The 25,416-nt window shown below is 40.5% G+C and overlaps 2 protein-coding genes across 5 annotated transcripts; one reads left to right on the top strand and one right to left on the bottom strand.

Annotated features, from left to right (window-relative positions):
- Positions 1-669: 669 nt before the first annotated feature.
- Positions 670-22,502, top strand: CEP97 (centrosomal protein 97). 4 transcript variants are annotated; one of them, XM_054627892.2, is made up of 12 exons: positions 5,038-5,260; positions 7,465-7,607; positions 8,535-8,693; positions 9,078-9,179; positions 9,595-9,708; positions 10,589-10,755; positions 11,870-12,034; positions 13,886-14,019; positions 14,521-14,942; positions 15,069-15,292; positions 16,316-16,391; positions 17,128-22,502. In XM_054627892.2, exons 1-12 carry the CDS (start codon positions 5,209-5,211, stop codon positions 17,839-17,841), a joined length of 2,472 nt encoding a protein of 823 aa, XP_054483867.2. In that variant the 5' UTR covers positions 5,038-5,208; the 3' UTR covers positions 17,842-22,502. The 4 variants fall into 4 exon arrangements, with proteins under 4 accessions (XP_077030518.1, XP_054483864.2, XP_054483867.2 ...); XM_077174403.1 differs by lacking the exon at positions 5,038-5,260 and adding an exon at positions 670-988 and having other exon boundaries at positions 14,521-15,292; XM_054627889.2 differs by having other exon boundaries at positions 5,036-5,260; positions 14,521-15,292.
- On the bottom strand, positions 1,142-5,035 carry RPL24 (ribosomal protein L24). The gene is made up of 6 exons (XM_054627903.2): positions 4,906-5,035; positions 4,715-4,790; positions 3,510-3,620; positions 2,255-2,391; positions 1,809-1,872; positions 1,142-1,269 (listed from the first exon to the last, which is right to left on the bottom strand). The coding sequence occupies exons 1-6, from the start codon at positions 4,908-4,910 to the stop codon at positions 1,189-1,191; spliced, it is 474 nt and encodes a 157-aa protein (XP_054483878.1). The 5' UTR covers positions 4,911-5,035; the 3' UTR covers positions 1,142-1,188.
- Positions 22,503-25,416: the final 2,914 nt, after the last annotated feature.

Here is a 25,416-nt window from a genome sequence, read left to right as displayed (position 1 = left end):
CTAGTTTAAAAGCCTTCAATTTCTTTCTAAACATGAGTAGCTCTGTTTTTGTTTGGTTTTTTTTTAATATCAAAAAGCAGCCTTGTTTGGAAGATCATAGTGCAAATTCCATTAATATAATCAAGCTAAACCTTTTTTATGGGTTGCCTTCATCCAGACCCCTATCTCTTTTACTAAAACTCAAAAAAGGTGTAAATATAGCCCGTAACCCACAGTGCCCATTACAGCCATTGTTTTTGAAGCCCAGGACTGCAGGAAGTTAAAACACAGCTGTCTTCTTGACTGGTGTAAGGTAACAAATCAAGTCCTCAAAGTATCAACAGAAAAGTAACTGATCCAGAAAATAGCGAAGGTTTGGTTTGTTTTGGTTCTGGTAAATCAGGACATTGCTTTGCCAAGGCTATTGCTGGGCATGCTGCCTGCACAGTGCAGTTACATAGGCAGACAGAGGAACTCCCATGAGGAATTTCAATCCCTCTAGCGGTGGGAGGGTGGAAAATTACTAAGGGAACCTCTATATGCATTCAGCAAGTTAAATATGAACCTAAATGAGCTTTAACTGTGTAACATCAGCTGCATTTGAAACCCATTCAATCTTCACAGGCTTCCTTTTCCTGAAAACAACTTCCAGAAATTCATAGTTTTGTAACTTCCTGACCCAGAAGTTGCATCTGTGTGTAATCTTTGTGTGTAAGAGCCATGCAGTCTGTGAAACCATCCATTTCCTTTTTTTAACCTTCTCCACATTTGATTCTCTGTATGTTGCTACATGCATTCCACAACACAGGACCTTTCAAAGTAATTTACAGATTATATTGCTTCACACCCCCTTTTAGCTTGTATGTACCTCTGATCTTAGGAACCACTTTTTATGTCATTTGTCATAGATGCAGAATAAACTTAGGTGCTGTTCTGTTCTTCAGGCAAGAACACTTCTCAAATACCTGCTCCATCTTCCCTGCTACCTGAGCCACGCAGTGAAGACTGGGTAAGTGTGTGCTAATACAGCAGACTGTCTAAGAAACAAAGTGTTTTATGGCAGGAAGATGCTTTTCAGTCTGCAAAACCCAGACACGGTCATTTCACAGATTCATTCCCTTCAGTGTATCTCACACAGCTGAGCAGGCCATGGCACAAGTAATGGAATTCCATCAGATGTTTATTCAGCATGAGCAACAGTTTGGCAAGTTAGCGCTTTCCACCAACACGGGGAGCAGAAACCTTGACTGGTTTCACAATCTTCTGCTTAGGTGCTGCCTTTGTAGGGGCCTGTAGAGAAATAATGAAGTATGAGTGAAAAGAAGCTATTTATTTGCAGTTCTAAAAGTGTCCCTGTATGTACTCTTGACAGAAATCAGATCAGACTAGAATTGCAAACTGTAATACTGGGATCACGGTAACATTAGTTTACACACATAACACTAAGCCAACATATGGTATTAATTCAGAAGTGATAATGAAACACAGGGTAGCACTCATCAATATATTGTTACCAAGTTCCTAGATAGTGAAGATGTCACATTCAGACAAGTTTTTATCTAATAATTATCTCTGATATTAGGTCAGAGAATTATGTCCTGTAATATTTACTTATTCTGTAAAAAAGATTCATTCTATGCAGCTGTTTGGGTATGTTTAACTTTTGTACTAAAGTCCAGTCAAGGAGCTTTCACATCAGAAAGCTACAAACATGCTTCCTCAAAACAGAAAAAGAAATTTCCAATTAAGAGCCACAGCAGAACATTGTATGTCATGTTACAACATGGTGTATTCCATTTTATAATTTCTATTTGCCTATTGCATCTCACCTTTGCAGCAGAAACAGCTGTTTTCTTGGTTGCCTGCTTAGCCTTCTTGGCTTCCTTTGCAGCCCTGTTAATTCAAAGAAAAAGTGGAAATTATCCATGTCTGCCATTCACTGTTTCCTTGTTTCAGCACTAAAAGAGCTTCCCAAGATCAGGAATGGAATGCATTACTGCAGATTTCTCCTCTATATTCACTATCCCCTGAAGGAATTTCTATAGAGACAGCAGAATTGTGAGTGACAAAAGTACAAAGGGAAAAGGCAAGGAGAGATCCTTCTCTGCTGCCACTATCTCTTGCCAAAATTACTCAGTATTACATACAAATATACAGATTAAAAGCAAACAGAAAATCTTGTAAACACAGAGCCCACCTAGAGTTTACGCTTTTATATGAAAAGTACTGTAATTTTTGAAAAGCTTGGGATAGCTCCACTGATCTGGCTTCTCACCTGATAGCTTGTTCCCTCTGTGCCTTTCGTACTTCGGGCTTCTGGTTCCGCTTGGCCATGATCTCAGCTAGAGAGGCACCAGTGATGGCTCTCTGAAACTTCACAGCACGGCGTGTGCGCTTCTTCTGGACCTCTTCCTAAGAGGGCAGGAGACAAACGCAGACAATTAGCATCACAAGACATTAAATACGTGCCTAAAGACAATTATGGAAACAAGCTGCTACTCAAATTGAAGCTATTTAAAACTGTACACTATAGTAGAATTTTACTCCTCGCTTTAGAGAATCCTTCTGTTGGGTACAGAGAAGTGCTGCCCTACCTCCATATGGCCCCTTCTCCAGCCACATCCTGTACTTTTCATCGTGTGTTACTACCAACAATCCTTGGTTAACTCCTCAGCTGTCCAGCTATCAGTGTTGGAGACACACATATTACACCCTGTATCTTCTATGCTTCTACAGCAAAGTACGAAAAAAAAAAATATTTTGAAAGAATGTTAGAAGTTCAGCCATCTGTAACTCCCAGAAGAAAAGAGGGCAGAAGGATAAACCTTTGATGGTGTCTTCTGAAAGGAAAACACTCCACACCTATTCAAGTGGATCAGGTGCTGGGGAGCAGTATAAGCCATCATGCATCAACTTTCTTCAACCAAACTGGCAAGAACACTGACTTGCTGCACTGATGTAAGCCTTTCTCAAAACTCCTCTGCTGTGCAAGTTTAAACAAGAGCACTGCACCATACCTCATGCTACATGTTTCATTATTTATCCTTCTCATGCAATGACAGCTACATAGGGAAAGACTTCATGCTACAGCCCAAAGTTTTCAAGGAGAGTATATTAGGAGAGTCATCCCTGCCCCTCTAACCCCAAAATCAGCTCCCTATGCTGTCATCACTGAGGAAGTTTACAAGAGCAAACTTTTACAAAGTCTGCATAATAAACAGCATTACCCACCTTCCCTAAAACTAATTTTTAAAAACAAGCCATTCCTACAATTATTAAGATCTGCTGAACATACTGTGGCTCTGAGTGGTCTCTCAAAGAAGTGCTACAACACAATACACTGCTTTTGTTGAAGTGGTGTATAAACTCATGTAGCTGCACTCATGTCTTCACCATTATTAACTAGTCTTCATCCTGGTAACTTGGGTCATGCTTCTGCTGAACACTGGCACACTAAGTGACCTCTGACAGAGCAGTGACCATATCCTTTGGTCACCACCTTCCAGTGCCATTGGCTGGTATGTACTTACTGACTGTCCCTTCTTGTGCTTACGCCTGTACAGAACAGTCCAGTTGATCTGACGAGGGTTTCTCTTGGAAAGGAATGCAGACTCACATTTTGCATTCAAGAACTGAAAAACCTGGGAAGGCAAAATGTTTTGTGTAAGCTTTGTTTCCATGAAAGACATTATCACAGTTTGCATTAAGTATTCTTTAAGTCAGTGTTTTTCGACATTGATGTTTTTGGAATTCTTAAACACAGCTCTGACTATTCAAAATTTTAGAAGACAATTCAAGAAATCTCAAGTTTTGTATTTTGTTACATTGGTCAAACAGATGTATTGCAAGGCATTCTGAATTATCTTAATTTTTCTGGAAAAAGTTCAAATTACCACTTGCATCCAGTGCTGCTGTGTATTTCAGGCACAGCATCAATAGCTGTGTCCAGCATCATGCTTCCCAAGTGTCTGTCCGCAAGCAACCATGTACTTCCTGTATGTGGGAGTGACTCAAAACTTGGCCTAGGGAACACAGGGAGACCAGTGCTCCACCCGACTCCCCCCTGCCTAGTGACACTAACCTGTTTGTCTAAAACAACAGGCAGAACGTTCAAGCCGGTTTGTTATTAGCTATATAATTCATTGAAAGTACGACCTTATTCCCAGGATTCACTCACAAGGATTCAGCCAGTCTATCTCCTGGTTATTTTGCCGGGAATTCCGCAGAGAAAGATGACTGTACTGGTATACTCAAAAGCCAAGCCATCCTTTCACCGGTAGGGACAAATCCTGTCTGCGTATGACATGACAGCTTGAACGGGCTCTCCACCCTATTTTACCTCAAAGATTTCTACTCAATTACTTTGGGAGACCAGCTTTTGGCTCCAGGAATCTTAGCATTCGATGCAGGACGTCTAAGCAACATTTTCTACACAACTTTGGTACTTTACACCTGCTGCTTTAAGACTCCCTTTAAAAGCTGCATTCTAAAACTCAGCCCCAAGCTATAGCACGGATCTCCTGCGGAGCAGCCACGGCAACTGCACACCGATGCTGTTTTCACACAGCTCGGTACGAACGACTCGGGCATGGGCCACATCAACACTACCGGAGTCTCCGGACAATCCCAAAGGCGCGGCCTCGGCTCCCCGCGCACCGCCCGGCCGCCCTCCCGTCCGCAGGGCCCTCCGATCCGCAGGGCCCGCTCCCGCCCGCGGGGCTCGCCCCGGCCTCACCTTCCCGTCCGTGCGGGCGTAGCGGCGGCCATGGCCCGGGTAGATCTTGTACCCGCTGAAGCTGCACAGCTCGACCCTGCGCGGGAGAGAAGAGTTAGGGGAGGGCGCGGGTGGCCGGGGGAGGCGGCCGGGGCCCCGCGGCGGCCTCCCCGCGGCGGATGGGCGCGGATAGCGGCGGACAGGGCGCTCACTTCATGATGGCGGCGGCTGCGAGGGGCCGGAGAGGCGGAGGGGACGCCGGGAGGCGGTGTCGGGAGCGGCGCGCGGGGCCCGACGGGAGCGGAGCGGGAAGGGCAGGGCCGGGCCGGCAGCACCGCCCCGCCCCGGCCGCACCGCGGCGGCTTCACGGAGCGCTCGCCCGGCCGGGCTCCCCCGGCGCAGCCCCGGACGCGGGACCCGCCGCTCTAGCCAGCATAAAGGGCACGGTGCTCCCGTAGCGGAGCGGCCCGGCCCATCGGCGCTCCGTTGCCTGGCGGTGTTGTCAAGCGCGGGGCATGGCGGCAGCCGGTGCTGCGGCCGGGGCGGGGGATGAGGCGGCCGGAGCGGGTAAGGGCAGCCCTGGACAGGTGCCGGGGGCCGCGATGTTGGGGGCTGCGGGTCCCGAAAAGCGCTGTGGGTGCTCGGAGGGGTGTGGGGGGCTCGGCGCTGCAGAGGCGGCGGCGCCCCCTCCTTTCGGGGCGAGGGGCTGGCTCGGCCGCTCCGGTGCCCCCGCTCTCAGGCGGCCCCTGAGGGCCCCGCGGGCTGGAAGCGGCCGGGGCAGCGCGGGGCGAGGGGGGCGCCGCGGGCACCGCTTCCCCCCTGAGGAGCGCCTGTGGCTCGGGGCAGGACGGAGCACTGTCCATCGTGCTGGAGGGTCCCGCCGCCTCGTAGAACCTTTACAGGCCAGGGTCTGAACGATATAGGGCCCGTTTTCCCTAGAGGGGGGGGCTGAGAGGTCTTGGGGACAGCGCCACTTCTGAGGGTGTAGTTCGTTGGTTCCTGCCAAACGAGAAATAAGCAATTTTGAAATGTTTTCCTGGGTCCTGAAAGCCTATTAGGAAAATCTCCTTCCCCAGGTATTATATCAATGAGTCTTTATAGAATGGAATCATATTAATTTGGTTGAGTTCCACGTGTATATATAATTCATGCTGTATACTGAACTGCCATGCTTAAGCAAGCAAAGTAAAGCTTGATGGAAAGAGAAGGACAAATGATGTTGAAAGAGGGACCTATGCTTCTCTGAATCTTGAAGGTGCTCATAAAGGATACCCCCAGCAGGGAGATAACACCAGCACCCCAGGTCGTTTAACACCTCTGTGAAAACCTTCCTTTGTCAGCATCATGGAGAAGTGATTCTAGCAAGTCTGATTGCAGGAACGTGTAGTTCAATAGCAAAGCAGGTGGATGATGTTGCCATAGAAATACAGGTTCTTTGCAAATAGTTGTGTATGTTAAGTAGCAGTTGGATCACGTTATACTTGAATGTTGGAAATCTATGAGAACCATGTGTGAAGCCACATTCTGAGTGCCCCAGTTTGAATGGGACACCTCATGTGCATGAATAAAAGGATTACTCTTGCAATTCAGTACTGTGGGTCTTTGCCTCTCTCCTAGATTGGAGGGGCCAGTTGTGAATTTTTGTAACAAACCCTTGGATAAATGAGCAGATGCAAAGTTTGTCTGGTCAATTAAAGTGACCAAGCAGTTGCAGAAGTGACTGCTTGAGTGAGAAACAAGTGGTACTGTCTCCCTGAATGTGCAAAGACAGGAATGTGATGGTTGCTGGCTCTGCCTTGCTGCTCTTCAAAGCTCTTGGGGCAACCATAGATTTGAAAAAATGATGGGAATATAATAAATGTCATCAGACATCTTTTTTAGTAATGCATGTTCTCTAGCTGAAAAAATGGTACACAAAAAATGTTTGTCTTCATCTATAGTGTAACTAAACCCTAAAAACCTATAAACTGTCATAGTAATATGTGCATCATATTAGGGTGAGACCACTATTTGGGATATGTTGCTGAAAAAGGAAACGTTATTTACTGAACAGATACTAAGAACAAGAAGCACTACAGTGATGTTTGTACATCAAATGCACAGCAGAGGCTCAATGTATGAAAATTATTACAATTATCAGGTGTCACTTTGGGTACCCAGTGATTCAAGCTCCCTGTAGATGGCAAATGTTTGCCTTTTAACTTTATGTAGTGACCCTTTTTGCATGGAACATTTGAATTGTGTGTTGCATTAAGTAAATAGTGTGCTAGCCCGTTTACAGTTTGTTCCTCCCAATGTCCCCAGTACTGTAGTATGCCTGCACGAGTGGCTTCTTAGTTTAGATAGAATGCTTACACATAGTTAGTTGTCAAGCTGCTCAAAACTTAAATTCTCTGAAGAATTTTTAAATTTAGGTTCTTCTGAAATTTGGGGTTTTGAGGATCACACCTTTAAATTTAGCTACCAGAATTTTGCTGCATTTCACTTCAAAGGATCTGTTGTGACTTTCCCAGAATTCTGCCAGAGTTCCTAACTGGGACAGTGTCTGGTATGTATATCTTCCAGTAACTGCATCAGTTACTCTTAAAGTGTTCAAGTGGAAGTAATTTGCTTCAGTTTTACATGGAAAAGAAAGTTAATCTGTTTTTCCAAATTATCTGCATCTATTATAAAACAAATCTTTTTATTTTGCATTGCTTTTCTAGTACATGTTCTCATATATAAACTTTGTGGTGCTTTTTTTGTTGTTTTTTTCTCCTTTTTATTCTAAGGCTTGATAGTCAACTGCTCAGGTCAAGGATTGCAAAAGCTGGGTCCAACCTTGCCCTGTGATGCTGATACTCAGACTCTGATTCTGGACAAAAATCAGATAATTAAATTGGAGCACTTGGAAAAATGCAGGAATCTGATGCAGGTCTGTATTGCTTGATTTGAAATTGTTATCAAATAATGGTGCTATGATGTTAGCATCTTCTGCCTTCAGGCAATATTATGTTATTGAAGTAAGCTAGCAGTTACTGTCTTCACAGGAAAATAAATGATGGCTGGCTAAAGTAGAAAGCTTTGCTTTCAGTGGAGGTCTGCAGCTGATAGTGGAGGGGGCTGTAACTAAAAATGAGCTAAATAAATCCTAATGGGGGAGGGACATGGTAAGAACACTTAGAAAAGTCACTGATAACTCAAATTTTGATACTTCTTAGCTTTTGAGTACATGAGCTTTGTAATCTTAAAAATAACTTTGTATTATCACTTAAAGTCCTTCTGGATAGACTCGAAGCTGCCTGATAACTTTTACAGACCAGCTTACGCTGAGTTGGCAGAGGTGGGGTTTGTTGCTACAACAAACCTTCACCACACTGCCAGCTTGGTGATCATGTTACTGAAGTGTGTGTCTAGTCAGGATTTACCCTTTAAAAAGTTTGTGGTTTACAGTCCTATTAGCACAGGACCTGTTTGAGAATTGTGTGAAATACATTTTATCCTCTGCCATATTGACAGTCAGTGCAATTTTACACCAGGAATGGGGCAACAATTTGCACAATGAATTGGCAATTCTGATATTACAACCTTATTTTCATATGACACAATTCCTCATTCTTTTTCCTTTATTTAGCTGTTGCTAGGAGAAATTCCTCTTAAGTTTGTGGAGTGAGCTGTGAGGACTCATGTTCTTTGAACAGTAATTTATTTCCTGGCTCTTGCAGGTTTTTTGTCTGTGTCATTTACTTGAAAATGAAATCCGTAGATTGAACAAGTATCTGTTGGAGTAGATTTTTAACTATTAGAAGATCTTACTCTGTCTGCATAGTTAAAATTGTTTCTTTTGTGTGTCCATCTGCAGCTCTCTGTAGCCAACAACCGTTTGGTGCGAATGATGGGTGTGGCAAAACTGACCAAGCTCCGAGTGCTCAACTTGCCTCATAATAGTATTGGGTACGTGGAAGGGCTGAAGGATTTGGTGCACCTGGAATGGCTGAATTTGGCAGGAAATAACATTAAGGTGAAGTATTTAGTCTGTTGCATTTACCAGAATGTTGTGTTTTAGAAATTTGGAAAATGCTGCAAAGAAATCTGAATATGCTTTGATTGGAACAATGTTAATATTTTATGTCTACTGGCTTATGAAATAGAAGATGGCAGCTTTTGGAATTGAGTTGTCTAGGAAAAAATAAAAAGTTTGATATCAAAATGAAATGAAAGTAAGGAAGTAGTCTCCAAAATTCTTGTCTTTAAAATACAACTGTATTAAAACATGGTTTTTATTTTGTGTTACTTAGCTAGTGGGCTTTTTTTTCTTTCAAAAGAATTTATAATTATTGATACCTGGTTTTATTTAGTAGCTAAAAAGGGTTACTGTGAGTAACTGATTTCTTTATTTTTATAGGCCATCGAACAAATCAATTCCTGTCTGTCTCTTCAGCATCTTGATCTGTCAGACAATAACATAGCTCAATTAGGGGATCTCTCCAAGCTTACCTCACTGAAGGTAGATGTTCCGTCTCTGTTTTTAATGCATTCTAAACACAAAGAAATTGGCTTTGAAAATTGCTGCCCTTAGACATTCACTCTTCAAACACTAGCTCTTAGAGCATTTTAATTCATTAACTGTAATTTCTAGAGGGAAGCCTGTGAATATTTTCTTCCTTGTTTTGAAGTTGGAGGAGCTGAAGCAGTGATTTTTCTATGAATGAATCAAAACAAAACATACTTCTAACTCTTCCAACATGCACACTGTAGAGAAAAACGTTTCCAAATACTTTTTTTGGTAACTGTGACCAGAAAGTCTTGCTTATCCTTCTTTTGCAATATGTTTTTGTCAGGTGATGCCTGAAAAAGAAATCCGTGGGTTTTGATCAAGCATTCATTTCATCATGTGTTCATCATGTGTTTTTATTTTATAGACTCTGTTGCTACATGGAAATATTATAACTTCACTTCGCACTGCCCCTGCTTGCCTACCTCAGAGTTTGACTGTTTTCTCTTTGGCAGAAAATGAAATCAGAGACTTAAATGAGGTAAGATATAGAAGATAGATCACCTTGTCTTTAGGTAGACTGAAGGAAGGAAGTTGAACAATTTTTTGAGGTTGTAACTGAAAATGGCCTCTCTTCTTTGAAACAACCCAACTTGTAATAGTTTAATTGTTTATATGTAATAACCGTATTTGCATTAGCTGCACAAGCTAGTGGTGTCTTTTAAAATTTAGTCTGGAATGAAATTTGCCTTTTTTCTGTTGTTTTTGTTATTCAAGGATGTAACTTTTAGGCCCTACCTTTTCTAGTTGTCTGCAAGTTGAAAGCTGAGCTGACTAAATGCTGCAGAGAACTTCTGCAGCTGCTGGGATTAGAACAGGGGTTTGAATTGCATTTGTTGCCACTGACCTATTTTTCAAACTGTGTAAGAGAAACAAATAATCTGCCTGTGACTTTTGTCTTTATTGTTTTGTTTGTTTGGTTTATTTTAAGTAGCAGCCAAAACTCTTGGTTGGGATTTCATGTCGGAAGAAAATTTTTTGATAATAATTTCTCTTCAAAACAGGGCAGGGTTCTCCAGCTTCTTGGCTTGCCCCCTTTTTTTTTTTTTTTTTTCCCTTTGTTTGTTTTCAAAATCAACAGCTGTTGTAGTAAAGTTGTTTGATACTACACCTTTCTATACATAAAGCCCCATTCCCAAATTTTAAGAGAAGGTAATACTTTCCAAGGACTAATAGCATATACAGGAGAATCATTGGGAAATGGCAGTAGCTGATAGAAGGTCCTTTGTAGCCCTTTGTGTTCAAAAATCTAATGTGATTTTTGATTTGTCATTCTGTTGTTTTATACAAGCTGTCCAGCTGTAGTTAGGAGAAGTGTGAAATGTTTTTCTTAGTTAACAAATGTATTTTGTTTTCTCAAGGTTTCTTTCCTGGCCTCTCTTCACCACTTGGAACAGCTGTCAATTATGAACAATCCTTGTGTGATGGCCACACCTTCTGTCCCTGGCTTTGACTACAGGCCTTATATTGTCAGCTGGTGTCTTAACCTTAAAGTTCTTGATGGATATGTGATTTCTCAGAAGGAAAGGTGACATAATAGTATTATTAAATCTCTAAAATTATTACATCAAGTTTGGCTAAGCTAAAATTGCTATAGCTAAAGTTTTCATCTGTTACACTGCAATTATTATTTAGTTAGCTTACAAGTATGAAGTTAAGCTTTTGTTTAGTTGTTCAAATCACAGAAGCACTTCTACAAAGCAAAACTGTGGTAGCAGTTGATCAGTGGTCTGGTATCCTTTCTTTACAGCCTCTTTGACTTTGCAGAATGTGACAATCAGCAGGAGTTAAAGCTGTTGTCTTAGGGGAAGCTTAAACTTGCCCTTATATAAGCATGATTTATGTTTTCATTTCTAGATTTGGCTTTTTTTTGTTATCAATTAGTTAAATATTATTTTGCTCAAATCACTTGTAACTGTATCACTGTGCTCATTATATCACTGTGATATCTGCATGACAAAGTTCTTGACATCAGTCCAAGCATAAATATTATACAGTATAAGCACATTCCAGTCCAGGACACTAACATAGCCTAGGACACTAATGTCCTTTTTACCCTGTTATTAAAATAAAAGGGTGCCCTTCTTTTGGTCAGAGGTGAACCAATTCTATTTCTACTTTCCAGGAAAGTTGCCAGTTGGAATTCTAGACTTCTTTTTCATTACTAATGGGATGATCTGTATTAACTATATTATTACATGTAGATGTATTAAATAATCTCATGCAGAAATTAATTTGAAAAACAAACCTGTTGAATACTTCTTAGCAATATGTGCTCTCTGTCTGTTTTGCATGTTTTTGTGAACTTCTCTATTTCTGTGAAAGCTTTGCTGATAAGTTAATTGAGACAAATGTGCTTTCAGTGCTCAAAGACTGCACACAAAGCAGAGACTGCAGAGTTTTGGACAAGTGGGTTTGTTTTTTTTTTGTTTCATTGATGCTTAAGTGAATTAGTACATTATTCATTGTTCTGATAATGACATTGCCAGTTTCCCTGGGCATTGCACATGTTCCAAGTCTTGCTTAGATTTGTAGATTAGCTCTTCAGTACTCGCTAGAAGAGCTGTAGTGAAAAGAGTTACTGTTTCTGTGCTGTTTATTAAAGGTGCCATTTATTAAACCATTTTCCCCCTTCCTAACAGCTTGAAAGCAGAATGGCTCTACAGTCAAGGGAAAGGAAGGTCATTTCGACCTGGGCAGCATGTTCAGCTAGTTCAGTACTTGGCTACTGTTTGTCCTCTCACATCTGCATATGGACTCCAGACTGAAGAGGATGCCAAACTGGAAAAAATACTGAGTAAGCAAAGGTGAGAACCTAGTTTCTTTCTTAGAGAATGTAATTGAGAACATAATTATATATCTGATGTGTTAGATGTAGTAAGATTTCATTTTAAGTATTTCAAAGTAACAGTGAGGGCTGGAGATGCAAAGTGCCATGAAAGTACAGGATGTGTCCTAGATGGGAATGAGAGGCAAGGCAGCAGCAGCAGGAGTGTTTTCATGCTTTCTGGGCCATCTAGGGGAAAATTCCTTTGTATTTTTCAGTCTGTGGTTTGTAGGACACTGAAAGTAATTCGTGTTAGAACTGTGATTAAAATAAACAAACTATGAACTGGGATTTTTTTTTTATTGCCACACAAAAAAATTATGAAAACCTCAAAAAGGAGCTTAGCTTTTGTTCTAATTGTAAATTAGGACTGTTGTGGTACACTGGTGTTTTAGCCACTTTTTTATTGTTGAGATGTTCTTTCTTTGTTTTAAAGTTAGTTGTCCTTTGGGGGGCACTGTTCCCAGTGATGCATTTGTCCATCTGTATCTGGCATCTGAGGTCTGTCAGCAGAGGCCTCTGGAGAGCCTGCTGGTTCTGGTAGCTGTGTTGCTAAGGTCTGTGCAAATAGATGAGTAGAGTTATCATGGTGAGTTTCTTGTCCATGTAAAGGTGAGCTCATTTTGGTTAGAAGCGAGAAAACAAAGCAATACAGGTTGTTCTATTCCCCAGGACCTCTTGATAAACTTTTTCTTGCAGAAAGAGCAGAAAATTCAGCTCCCAGGAGCAGGCTACCTAAGTGGCATAGTGTGGTTAAAAAGCTGAGCAACAAAAGTGTTGTAGTTAGCAGAAGGGTGTCTCATCAAAAGGGCCAGAAACTTGGGAGCATCTGGAAGGAGTTATTTCCCACTTTGCAAGTGTAGATTGATCTCCAGGAGGAGATGATGGAAATGTTTTAGCTCTTTCTGTGGAGAAGGTGCAGTCAAGGCATCTTGACCTTGGAATCTCTAGCTAAGTACTCTAGCATTCACGTGTTTCTGGGGAAAATAAAGGAAGTTGTTCTGCTAAAGATAACTCTTCCAAAATTAAAAAAACCCTCAAAAACCAAGCCAAAAAAGCCCTAGGAGAAAAAGCAATTCCCCCAAATCCTCACCTGTATTATATATGCACATGCATGTATTATTTTTAGGACAGTTTGACTGTCCTCTGTCTCCTGAGCTTCTAATTTAGCTGGGCTGAAACAACCTGTGTGTTCCCTGAGTTTGTAAAGGATGATTTTTTTTGTGTGTGTTTGTTTGTTTGTTTTTGTTTTGTTTTGGGTTTTTGTTTGTTTTTGTGGCAATATTTGTTGATTAGTACTAGGATTTCGGACTGTTAGTAACTGGAGCACCTATTCCTTGATTCATTCACTTTGAAATGTAAAAGATACTCCCACCATTTCTCAAACTCCTCTATTCCTACACACATAATGTATTCCACTTCTGAAACTTAAAATATTTGTAGGCCTTCTTTGTGTGTAGAAATACCTCATGGTTTTCAGTTTATAGTCAGAATTGCATGTTGGGCTTTTTCTCGTTTTTATTTGGTTGGTTTTTGGGCTTTTTTGGGGGTTTTTTGTTTGTTTGGTGGGTTTTGTTTTGGGGTTTTTTTTAGCATGTAATGAAGAAAGGGGCTGAAGGAAGGGGAGCAGGAAAAGACTGCAATTTCCTACTTCATGAGTAGTCCTGGTAGTGTCTTGTGTTTGTAGGAGTCTGCATAACACGCCTCTCCTTTAGCATGTTTTGATCATGAATGTTTCTTTTGAAATAGTTCATAGTTTCTTTTAGATGTTTTCTGTACAAAAGAAAGTTTAAATAAAGCACAAAATCTATTTTTGGCACTCTGTGCTTAGACTCCACCAGAGGCAGTTGATGCATGAAAACCAAAATGAGGAACCACGTACATTTTCTGCTCCCAGCAAAACAGTGCCAGTTGCTCATGAACACAGTGCCCTGGCCCAGCCATCACAGATGGTTCTTGAGAAGGGTAAGTAGCTTATCTACTCCTGTGGAAATAAATACTTTTCTTTTGAGCATAAGTAACTTTATGGAAGGAATTTCAGAACAAGGCCCTGTTATTATTTTATTTTATTGATCTTCTATTTTCTCAACTGAAGTTGTACATTGTTTCTAAAAAACATCCAGTCCATGCTTATTTGAGTCTTGAAATGCTAGTAGGCTGGTTAGGCAAAAAACCCAATCCGACAAAATAAGAGTTACTACCTTGACTTTTGCATTTTATACAAGTTCATTCTCCAAGGAAGTGCAGTTTGCCATTTCTTGTACCCAGTGTTTGCCAAGTTTGGATGTTACTGTGGTAAATATAGTCCTGATACAGAAATAATGCTCATTGTTACTAACATGTTAGACCATCTTGCCCACCCAGGTGCTAACTGTCAAAACCAAACTGGGAATCCCTATGAATTAAACAAACTAATAATATTACTGAAATACTCTAACACTATAATGTGTCTTTCTGCCTATCTAGAACCTGTTATCCAGAGAAATTCTTGGGTTGGACCAAGTGCAAACAATGATCATTCCTATGCAGTAAAGAACACTTTTCTTCATGAAAGAAGCTTTCCCAAGGAGCTACACCTCGAAGATGTACAGACAGATGAAGACAAACTAAACAGCAGCCTTTTATCCTCAGAATCTACTTTCATGCCAGTTGCTTCAGGATTGTCTCCAGTGTCTCCTGCTTCAGACCTGAAGCTACATGGAATCAATTTGAGCCTTGAAGATGATGATGATACAGTGATTGAAGGTGTGAGAGGTATTAATCGTAGGGAAACAACTAAAAAGCAAGAAGCTTCGTCTGTTACAGGAGAGCACCCCAATAGAGCAACAGGAAGTGTGGAAACACAAGAGAATATCAAAGAAATCCTGCAGGTGCCTGCTCCTGATCAGGTAAGAGCTGGCCTGGCTGCTTGGACTGGCAACTATTTGGGGTCCTCTGAAGGCCAAGTTCGGCACAGTCACCCCAGCACCTTGCTAGGTGCTGAATTAGGAGTAAAAATTCTTTGTCCTGACCAGATGACAGAAGAAAGGTCTGGTTCACTGGCTGGGCAAGGTGCAGCACCATCTGATCGAGGTGCAGCTGAACTGCAAAGGATGACTGAAGCAGCTACCAAGCTCCAAGCTTCCTGGAGAGGGTTTTACACCAGGAACCACCATCCTCAAGCCAAGGAAGTGCGGAATGAAATTCGCCTACACAGAATGCAGCAGCACATCATTTATTTAACAGCTGAAATAGAAAAGTAAGTTGAGGTCATGCTGTGTATTTGCAAGTCTGTCTGAATATAACCATCATTCCAGAGTATTTCAGAACAGATATAGATGATATAACTACTCACAGTAAAACCTAGCATCAGAAACATAAAACTGATTACATTACAGGATCACTTCCTGTAAGGTAAGCACAGTTTTGCACATAGCTATTCATCCTCTCAAAGTGCCTTCTATAAGTGGATTGGGTTAGAACACATTTTTCTGTTCCTATTTTAGCAGGACTTGCATATTTCAAAATAGAAATTGCTGAGTGGGGTTTTTTTTTATTTGTCTCCTCACAATTAGAGTCTATAAATCAAGTGTCCATACTGGGAGTCATTATTCTATTGCTGGTAAAAAGAAGAATTTCCTCTACCTTGTACAATAGAATTTTAAAATGTGACTCTATGTTTGGTTCTGTTTTAATTTTTGGTCCTGTGAATTCATGTTTGGAGAAGATCATGGTCGAAATTCCTCAATTTGTAAGCCAAAAATTCTGGATTTACTTAATATCTTTCTGGATCAGCCTGGATCAGTCAGTTTGATATGCTCTTTTTCTTCACTCTCACAAGTGACAAAAGCTCTGTAAATCAAGTTGAGTGCTCAGTGAACCTTTAGAAACTCCCAATGCTTACACATCATACTCCATCCATATATCAGTGGGACAGCATAATTTGAAATGAAGAAGTACTATTTGGTGTGTGGGTGGCTGATAGTTGTGCAGGAAAAAATAAGAGCTTGGGTTCAATTTACAAAAAGACACATTCTTACTGAGCCAACAAATGTGCTGCAGTAAAAGGAAGCAGAATTTAAATGTAACTGAAAAAGAAACTTGAAGTCAGCAGCTGGGTATTTATGGCAAGCCAGACTGCAGTAATTTCTTAATGTTAGGCTCTGTTGTATCTTTCAAAAGTGCTGTTATATAAGTAGGCATTTTTACGTATTCTTGTTGCTCTTGTTACCCAAATGTTGCTTATTTAAGCTGCATAAATTTTGGATGTGCGTTCTTGCAGACTGAGGAAAGAAAGAGAGGAAGATGAAATGCAAAGGCTTGTACAGGAGGAAGCTATCAAATTTCTTTGGAACCAGGTAAGTAATTTTAGTCCTTGTTTTTCTGCTTAAATGTGAATTTGGAATTCGAATTTGAATCTGCCTATATGTGAATTAGCATTATTTCTTACTGTAGATCCTGAAGAGACAGTCAATATGGTTCAGTTTTTCCAATGATTTGAGTGGTTTAATAGAGTCTTACTGCTGTGTTGTCTGCTATACTGATTTGGTGGGGGGAAATAACCCTCAGAACATTAGTGCAAGAACACTGGTTTTACTACTAAAGACTAAATAGTGGCCTGGTGTGAGAAGGAAGACAAAATGCAAGACAAGCTAAATTATCATAAGCAGGACTGTGAAGAATTATGTGACTGGTAAATGCCCATGGCAAATGAAATGGTATCAAGCTGCGTTGCTTGTGAGCAACTCATTTTTGAGGCAGGAAAGTTGTTAATACACCTTTTAATAAGTTCTTCTTCCAACAATAAGGTTGTTTTCTTAAAAATGGATAAATCCTTTCTGGCTTTAAGAACAGATTGCTTTTTTTTTGGGGTATTTGAATTGGGAGCTTGTGTGTTCTGTCAGTGTTTGACATGTAGGTTTAAAAGCCATGATTTCAAGTGAGAAGAACAAAATTTCCCTAATAATATAGGAAACCTTTTGTTTGTCACTTGGTCTTGGATTTTATACTAGAGCTTGGTTGCTGAATGCAAGAAATCCACTAGAAATCAAAATACATTTATCTGCATTTCATAATAAATTTTTCTCTGTACAGGTTAAATCCCTTCAACAATGGCAGCTTTCAGTGATGCAGAATTTAGGTGGTGCTGGGATCCCTTCAGCCAATACTTTATGTTTATCCAAACCACCTCTTCAGTCATCCACAGTGGAGCAAGAAACCCCACCAGCTGCTAGTTCTGCTTTGTTAGCTCCAGCTAGTGAGGATGATCTTCAGGAAAAGTCTTCGTTGCAGTTCCCAGATTCTGGCTTTCATTCTTCTGCAGCTGATCAGACTCGTGCCAGTGAACTGTGCAGCTCTGCAAAGAGCTTAGCTGAAGGAAGTGAGAGCTCCCTTTCAATGGAAACCATCAAACAATATGGCAATTGTGTTTCAGCATGTTGTTCAGATGGAGAGGATGGCCCTGGGGAGGGTGGGCAAAGTAAAGAGAGCTCTAGTAATGCACAGGACAACAGACTGATAGAACAGTATTTAAAATCTGTTCAGCAGCTGGAAGAGGCTGATGAAGACACAGATTGCAATGAGGAAATGGAGGGCAGCTGTCTACAAGTGTCTGTGTCAGCAGAAAGCCAAGATTCTTCCTCTGACACTGTCTCTGTAGAGCTCCCTCAAGACACATCTTCCCCTGTCCGAGGTGAAATCTGCCAGATACCACCAGAAAGCTACAAACTGAATTCAGGAATAGTAGAAGGGAAGCAAACAGACTGTGATTCTTCGTTTCAGATGCTGCATGTTGGGATAGCTGTATAATAGGATCGTTTCCACAAAAGACTAGGGATTCCATTTCACTTTCTCTTTCTTCTTCCTGTTTATACAAAACTTACTTTTCATGTGTGCTGTTTCAGATTCTGACTCATGTTATGAATTTATGTTGTAATTACTATTTTATTGATGTTGCTGAGGATGGATACTAACTGTGCTAACCTGAAATCAGCAAAGTTCTCAGTGACAATCATTATGCACTTTATTTTCAAACATAAAACTGGTATCCTAATAACTGGCCTCCATTAAATTAATTCTGAAGATTGGTGGGTGGATGGTGGTGGTGGTAGCATTTGCTGTAAATTCACTTTGGTGAATGTGTTAGTAAGTATTTGTTTGGTTTTTTCCTGCAAAGAAAGATTAAATTCTTATTTTGCAAAGAGAAGAAAACAATATGGGAAGAAATTGAGTCAATACAGGTAGTATATCCTGTCATAGGCAGGATACAGCCTCCTGAGAAAGATGAAAAGTTGCTTTTCAGACTTCTTTTGACTGAAACAAGAGTAACTTGGTCAGTGTATCAACGATGCATTCCAGAAAACCAGTGTCCAAGTCAGTGACTTTTTTGTAAATAACTTGAAGCTGCTGGCAAGGAATTAGATCATTTACATACACACTGAAACAAGGACTTACAGGAGAGAGACCTCAGGGAGCTTCAAACAAGCTTTGACCTTTGTTTGCCCTGGGTTGAATTTCCCTGCCTTCTCAGGTAAGACTCAAAATGGAACCAGTAGCAGCCAGGACTAAGGAAGAATTGCAGAAGGGCATATGATTTGGGAACATCATTTCCAGGACTGCCCTCTGGGTTACAGCAGCAGATTTGGTGGTGTATGTTTTGCTCCACTAGGATGCTAATGTCCATGTGGGATTTGGATTTGAGTGGCTTTCAGGACATCAGTGAGTTTGATGGATCACAACTACTTCTATCTACAGGTATAAATACTAAAAGCAAATGCCATGACTTAACTATTTCCTGATATCTCTGTTGGGTTTTTTGGTTGTTTTTTTCCCCCAGTATATCCACTAGTTGACATTTTAATTAAATGTGGATAAAAGGTTGTATTTCTTCCCTGTTAGTAAATATGCTGAGATACCTAGGCTATGCTTTCCACTTACAAACCCTGCTGCTTTCCCAGTGTTTATCTTACCCAGCCATTGCTGTGTTGGGTTTTTCAATGGAAAACAGTCAGGTATCTTAGTATACTTCAACAGTGACAAGGGAATCCTGTTTTGCCATGTGATTTGTGATAATAGTGAAATAAAAGTTGATGTTGTGATTTACAGGGGTCAGTTGCATTTTGCAACATGTACTGGAAGCCCAGTGTTGTAGTAGCTTGCTAATGTTTACTTCTCAGTTACAAAGACACATGCTTATGGTAATTCTCTGGATCCACAGTTAACTTCTGATGCTATGGTGTCACTAAAACCAACTAACACTCTTTTAAAAGGACTCTTATGGCCACGTTACCATGTAAAATAATTTAGTTTTTGTGAAAGCTTTGGTGCATGTCTGCTTTTGGTTCCAAGCTGAAATTTGCCACTACTCAGGAGTTTGGTATGAGGCTAGTATCTGCTTGAGGCATCAAAATATCCTTTATTTAGAACATAAATGGTGTTTTGGACTTGTACCAGCCATCTTCCCAGTGGTGAAGTTCACCTTGGAAGAATAAAGCTTGCCTCTGTGTATAGAGTAGCCATCATCTCTTTTTCTCCCATCCCACAAAAGTTCTAGGGCACCAACGTCTCCAAAGAGCTGTCTCTGCAGTCAGGCTGACCTTTGACTGTGCCTTGCATATGTGGGAGCATTAAAGAAAGCCCAGAACAGCAGAGGTGGTAGGTTCTTAATGTGCTGTCTTTCTAGCTGAATGTAGTCACAGCGCATTGGTAGCATGACCATATTCATAATTAGATCTTGGAGCACAGTTGTGCTTGGGTATTGAAAATGGTACAGGTGCATTAGTGTATCACAGTGCCTGATTACCTGGGCAAAGCAGTGTGGAGTCCACAGGATCCTAGCCTTGTCCTCTGAAGGTGCTGAACTTGGCTTTAAATCTGCCATGCCTGGGGATCTGCAGTTCATAGGACTTAGCTCTTTGAATGCCAATATGTTATATAAAACCCCAAATGTCAAATTGCATATTGAGAGAGGAATTATTTCAGTGTTTGAAGCAGCTCTGGATCTTGCACTCTGGAGGCAGTGGCCAGGTGTAAGTTCTCTTCCATGGCAGAGTGCTTTACTGCAAGACCTGGAAGAAACTAGACCACTGCCTGGATAACAATGTTTCTCTTACTGGAGACAATAAGGGAGTGCATGTATTTTTCTGTTTTGGATTGTCCCTTTTGCTGCACAGTTAGAGGTGAAACTTTTGGAGTTGTCAGAGGGGGAAAACTTGGTGCAAGTAAATTTTTTATGGAAGCCCTAGATGTTTCTTGATATTTCCTTTTGTTATTAGAACTTGCAAGCACAAAGACAAGACAACTTGCTTTAACTAATGCTGAGGTCAGCTGTTGTCCTTATTAATGTGTAACCTGTGTATACAAAAATGGTTTTATGCAGGTACAGCGAAGCATGTACTGACAAATATTCAGCTTTATCTTACTTTTTCTTGGGAAACAGTGAAATACTAGAAAATGTTTTTCTAATGTTCTGAAAAGTATCTTGCATGTGTAGAAGATGAGTTGCCTAAATATAGAGAAATCAAAGAATGGTGAAGTTTTTGGATTAGTTTTTACAGGGTTAAATGTAATTAGTTTGTATATACAGAAAATATTTTCATCCCGACCATTAAAATACCTACAGGGAAAGACATAATGAGGGATACAGTGGAAAAATAAGGAGTAAAACTGAATGTATACTTAAAATTGTCTTCTTTCAGCCCTGTTTTGAACTCTCAAAAAATCATGATGTGGAAGTATCATAGTTTAATATATGGCTTAGCATTTACTCATCTTTGTTTAAGTAAGTTTCCTTAATCTAGGTGTGCAATATTCTTTTAGCTGGATAGGGATGCACAGTTTTTCTTTGGAGGTGATGGAAATTTCATAAAGAAATTGGAAGGCCTAAAATACATCTGAAACTTTCCTGTGTTAATATTGTATTCTTTCCTTTTGAAAGGCTTCATGATCAGCAGAAGAATGTACTTTGTAGAAGAAAAGCTTATCTCTTGTGTTTTGTCCTGGGCTGATCCTCCAGTGTTAGTGGGAGAGATCACTTGGTTATTTGCCAGGTGATGTTGCCAGCTCTGCTGTGAGTACAGTTGAAATGCTTCTTTAATTTGCTTCAGAAAAATCAGATAAATATAGCTTAGGCTATTTGAACTGCACCACACAAGTAGTTTTGCCCCAGATGAGGTAGCTGGCACATGAAAGCCTGTTTTCAGCTAGTCTGTGGTAGAAATGACTCTTTTTCCTCTTTTTCTGAAGGCTGGGACAAGTAGTTCTATATACCATAAAGCAAGAAGACATTAAGACTGCAAATTTTATTTTGCTGCTTCTAAACCACAAATGTCCTTCAGCAAATACTTGAGAAAATCCTTGCTAAACTAAATTGCAGAAGCCTAACAGTTGTTGATAGTTAAGTTTCTTAAACAACCATAGATTCCACTATTTGCATGCATCAGTTTAAATAATGCACTTAGCAGCCAGTCTCTATATTAAAAAGTTGGGTTTTTTCTGAATAATGTTTATATTTGAGCTTGCAAAACTGTTCCTGTTTTTTTTAATGAATTTGTATATATTGTCTGAAGAATTCCAATTTTTGTTTCTACTTGTAGCAGGTTATCTGATGAACAAAAATGGAATATATGTTCCTTTGAGATTACCTGGGTAATTTTTACTGCACTTGATGTTCTTGTGTGTCTCACATAGATACACTTTTTCCTGAGAGGATAAAATTGTAGCAGTTAGGGGAAACTGACTAAATGACAAAAAACCGTAAAAACCGGTCAGTTCCCTGCTAGTAGAACAGACACTTCCTTTTTGTTTTTCCTCTCCTGTTTTATTAACTTTCCCCCCTTCCCCCTTGAGGACGTGCCACCCAAATGAGTATGCATCAAGTATTCATAAAGTCTTTCAAAATGTCTTCTTTTAATAGTTACACTTCTTTTTTTCCCAGATTAGCTTTCTAGGACAAGTTACTGAGAAACACTTGCTTTCTATATGCTTACCAAAAAGTTGGTCTGTCTATTTTTAAATGTTTTCTTTGTCAGTAATGGAAAAAGCACAGGATCCCTTTCTTGCAAGAACATAAACCAGTATTTATCAGGAAAGGTGCTTTATCTCTTGAAAAGTGCCATGCCAAATTTTATTGTGCAAGAGCTCTCAGTAAGAATCTTTTTCTGGCTTCATTACGTTTATAAGTATATGGGCCAAATTTATTTGTAGCATAATTCTACTGAATTAATTTTTTTGAGACTTCACAGTGGTATTCTACCTCTAAACTAGAATTTGAGAAGAAAAGAACAATTGGGTACTGGTTTGTCTCTCTATTTCTTGCTGTTTTCTGTGAAGAATGGTGGGTGGTTAAATTGGTACAGTTCATATATTTTCTATAAGTGTTTAAATTTTGAATTTATTGTTTAAGTATTTTGTTTGTATTGCTGAGTTTTGAATTTTAAATAAATGATTTGTACATTTATTGAAAATTTTAAGGTGTACCTTATATTGACTTTTATGGCTATAGTCATAATCTTACAATTGGAGAGCTCTTCTGGACATGGGAAGCTCAGGGATATAAAGCAAGTGATGACAAGATAAGCATTGGCATTCTTTCCTCGGAACAGCTGAGACATCTGATGGCCACTGTTCCAGTGCCTAAGACAGTAAAAGTGTAGTAGGGTACATGAAATGAGTTCACCAACAGCTCTGAAATTGGTCTGTGTGATTTGCAGCCCTTTGGTTCCAGTGCTGGTCCTCTTTCGTGTTCTTAATTACCTGCTGTGTTTGAATTCAAAGATGTGGCAGTATTCTGTACAGAGTTTTCTAGAGAGAGAATTAGGAAACACAATAGCAATGTGTGGTGTTGCCTCTCTTGGTTTGGTCAGATACCTGCTCTCTTCTTAAACAAATGAAGGCTAATTAAACATCTTTTAGGCTTTAACAAAAATAAATAGTTGAGGAGTTCAGATATACATGAAAGTCATGTTTTACTGCAACACAATTCTCTGAAAGGTAAAAAAAAAGTACAGCAATAACAAAACTGAAACACCATAGATAACTTTGTTTTCACTCAACTTGTAACACGTGGAGGTTTGTAGACATTTTAAACTCTTTACTATGTGTTTCTACTTCATGACACCAAAGAAAAGATTTTATTTTTTTTAAGTGGGACTTTTCTATATTTACTGTTAGGGTGGTGAGGCACTGGAACAGATTGCCCAGAGAAATGAATACGCCACCCCTGGAAGTGTTCAAGGCCAGGTTGGATGGGGCATTGAGCAATCTGGTCTGGTTTCTGCCATGGGCAGGAATGCCCCTGCCCATGGTAAGGGAGTGAGAACTAGGTGATTTTAAGCTCTCTTCCACCTCATTCTAGGACTCTATTTAAAAAACAAGAATAGGCATAGCTAAAGTAACTCCCCTTCAGGTCTGAAAAGAGAAGAGCAGTGTCCTTTTCTTTTAAAGGCCTTAAACCTGTACTAGTAAGTTTTAAATGCTGTGTGTTGTAGAGATAGTCACCATAGCACTTCAGGGACTCAGGTTGAAGTTTGCTCTTGTCCCTGGCTTTTATTTAGATTTGTAATAAGATCAGACCTTAAAATCTTTGGCTAAATTTGGAAAATAAAGCGATGACTAGTGGGTGGGCCCATTTTGATCAAATGGAAATAGTTACTTTTAATTTTATGGGTTGAAATCCTTATCTATGCTAGGAGCACCCAGCCCACTCATTGGTAGGGTGGTGTGAGAAGCAGGAAAGCCCTTGGCTCTGTAAGCACTGCTCAGCAGTAGCTAAAACTGCCTTATGTTCCCACACTGTTTCTAGCACAGTCAAACACAGCCCTACCATAGCCACTGTGAAGAAAATTACCTCCATTCCATCCACAACCAGTATAGCTGCTCCTTCTGATGTGTGCAAGATGATATTCACCAAGGGAAGGAATATCAGAAAATTGTGCTCAGGATGCCCAAATCAAACAAGTTGCCTCTGACTTCTAAGATGCTTTAAACTGTGAAAATTGGAAGCCCGTGATCACAAAGAATGCTCTGGAAAATGTAAAATCTGGCACATTGTGTTTAAAGTGCTCATGTGTTGGACTGAAAGCCATAAACCATTAGAAAAGCCTAAACAATTCTCATACAATGTACTGAGCAGTCTAGCAGTCAGGGATGTTTGCTTAGCATTGTGCTAAACTGCATTCAAGCAGCAGCCTTTGGGAAATCTCTTCCTATCCATTGTTACATCAGCTGAAGTTATCCAGTCCCCTGAGCATTAGCAGCATGTTTTGTGGTGTGGGAAGTGCATGGAAGGTGTGCTGAGCAGCTTACTGCTGCTTATGCCTTAGAGTCTGTGGGACCTGGGGAGAAACAGGAGACACTGAGAAACTCCACAACCAGGATTCACTTTTCTTCTTTCCATCAGCAGTTCCTACAGCCCCTTCAACCTGAAGTTTGGGGCAAATGCATGTGGCATTGGAGCCCATGTTTCCCAGACTGGCTCTTCAGCTGTCTTGTACTGTTGAGCTCTCCAGGATAGAGATGCACTTGTCCTCTCCTCATTGCAGCTTGCTCATTCCCAGGCTCAGTAGCTTTACAGCAGATTGGCTTTCCTGTTGGTCTCTGATTCTTTGGCTTTACTCACAGATGAACTAAGTATTATTTTACTAGTAGGACAGATAAGCTGCCTTTATCTCTCCTGCTTTCTCATATTCCTAGCTGCTTGATGCTTTCCTTCTTTTGGTGTAGCAGTGTCAGTGTTAAACTGGCAGAATCTATTCTGGGCAGCCCGTGGCTGAGATGGCTGTGGCCATGTCCATTGTCTGGTGGAGAAGTAGAAAAAAAGACCAGGAAGAGTTTCTCTTAGTCCCAAAGGTAAGCAGAGCCACCTGGAAGAAATGGAGGCCTGTGTTCCTTCCTGCCTGTCCCTGGGAGTGGGAATGCAGCACAGCTGCTTGGGGCAGGTTCATGGAAAGGCTGATAGCTATAGGAAATCTTCTCTGTAACCTTTTAGAAAAGGATTTGAGGAAGCTGCAAGATGATTCTTCTAACAAAAGCGTTATCCCTTTAAAGCATTAGATGAGGTGAAAACCATCTGGATGGCACCAGGTCAGCAAGAGTTTTTCCAACAGTTAAATTTCAGTTCTGCCTGAAACCAGGGGCCACGCTGAACTCGTGTGCAAGGTGAGAGTGAAACTTGCTGTTCTAAGGACTGCAGAAGTACAAGACCTGGATGATTGTGGAAGGGAAAAAAGATTGGAGAAGTGATACAAGGGTAATGTAGCAAAAGGAGACAGATCAAAGGTGTCTATAGAAAGGGAACAGTGTGGGTTGTGCTCTTTGCAGACTGTCCAATGCATTGTTTGTTAAATCTCACCATACTTCAGCACAAAAGTGTGTTTTAATTTGCCT

This window comes from Agelaius phoeniceus, chromosome 2 (assembly GCF_051311805.1).
Source record: "Agelaius phoeniceus isolate bAgePho1 chromosome 2, bAgePho1.hap1, whole genome shotgun sequence".
Taxonomy (NCBI): domain Eukaryota; kingdom Metazoa; phylum Chordata; class Aves; order Passeriformes; family Icteridae; genus Agelaius; species Agelaius phoeniceus.
The sequence above is the reverse complement of the archived record's forward strand: the minus strand, read 5'-3'. Positions and strand labels throughout refer to the sequence as shown.

Excerpts from the sequence above, each read along its gene's own strand:
- CEP97 (XM_054627889.2), top strand. The coding sequence starts at position 5,209 with ATGGCGGCAGCCGGTGCTGCGGCCGGGGCGGGGGATGAGGCGGCCGGA. Across the intron at positions 10,756-11,869 it reads GTGATTTCTCAGAAGGAAAG|CTTGAAAGCAGAATGGCTCT; the intron begins GTGACATAATAG and ends CCTTCCTAACAG. Across the intron at positions 15,293-16,315 it reads TTAACAGCTGAAATAGAAAA|ACTGAGGAAAGAAAGAGAGG; the intron begins GTAAGTTGAGGT and ends GCGTTCTTGCAG.
- RPL24 (XM_054627903.2), bottom strand. Across the intron at positions 1,873-2,254 it reads CAGAGGGAACAAGCTATCAG|GGCTGCAAAGGAAGCCAAGA; the intron begins GTGAGAAGCCAG and ends TTGAATTAACAG. Across the intron at positions 1,270-1,808 it reads CAGCTGTTTCTGCTGCAAAG|GCCCCTACAAAGGCAGCACC; the intron begins GTGAGATGCAAT and ends ATTTCTCTACAG.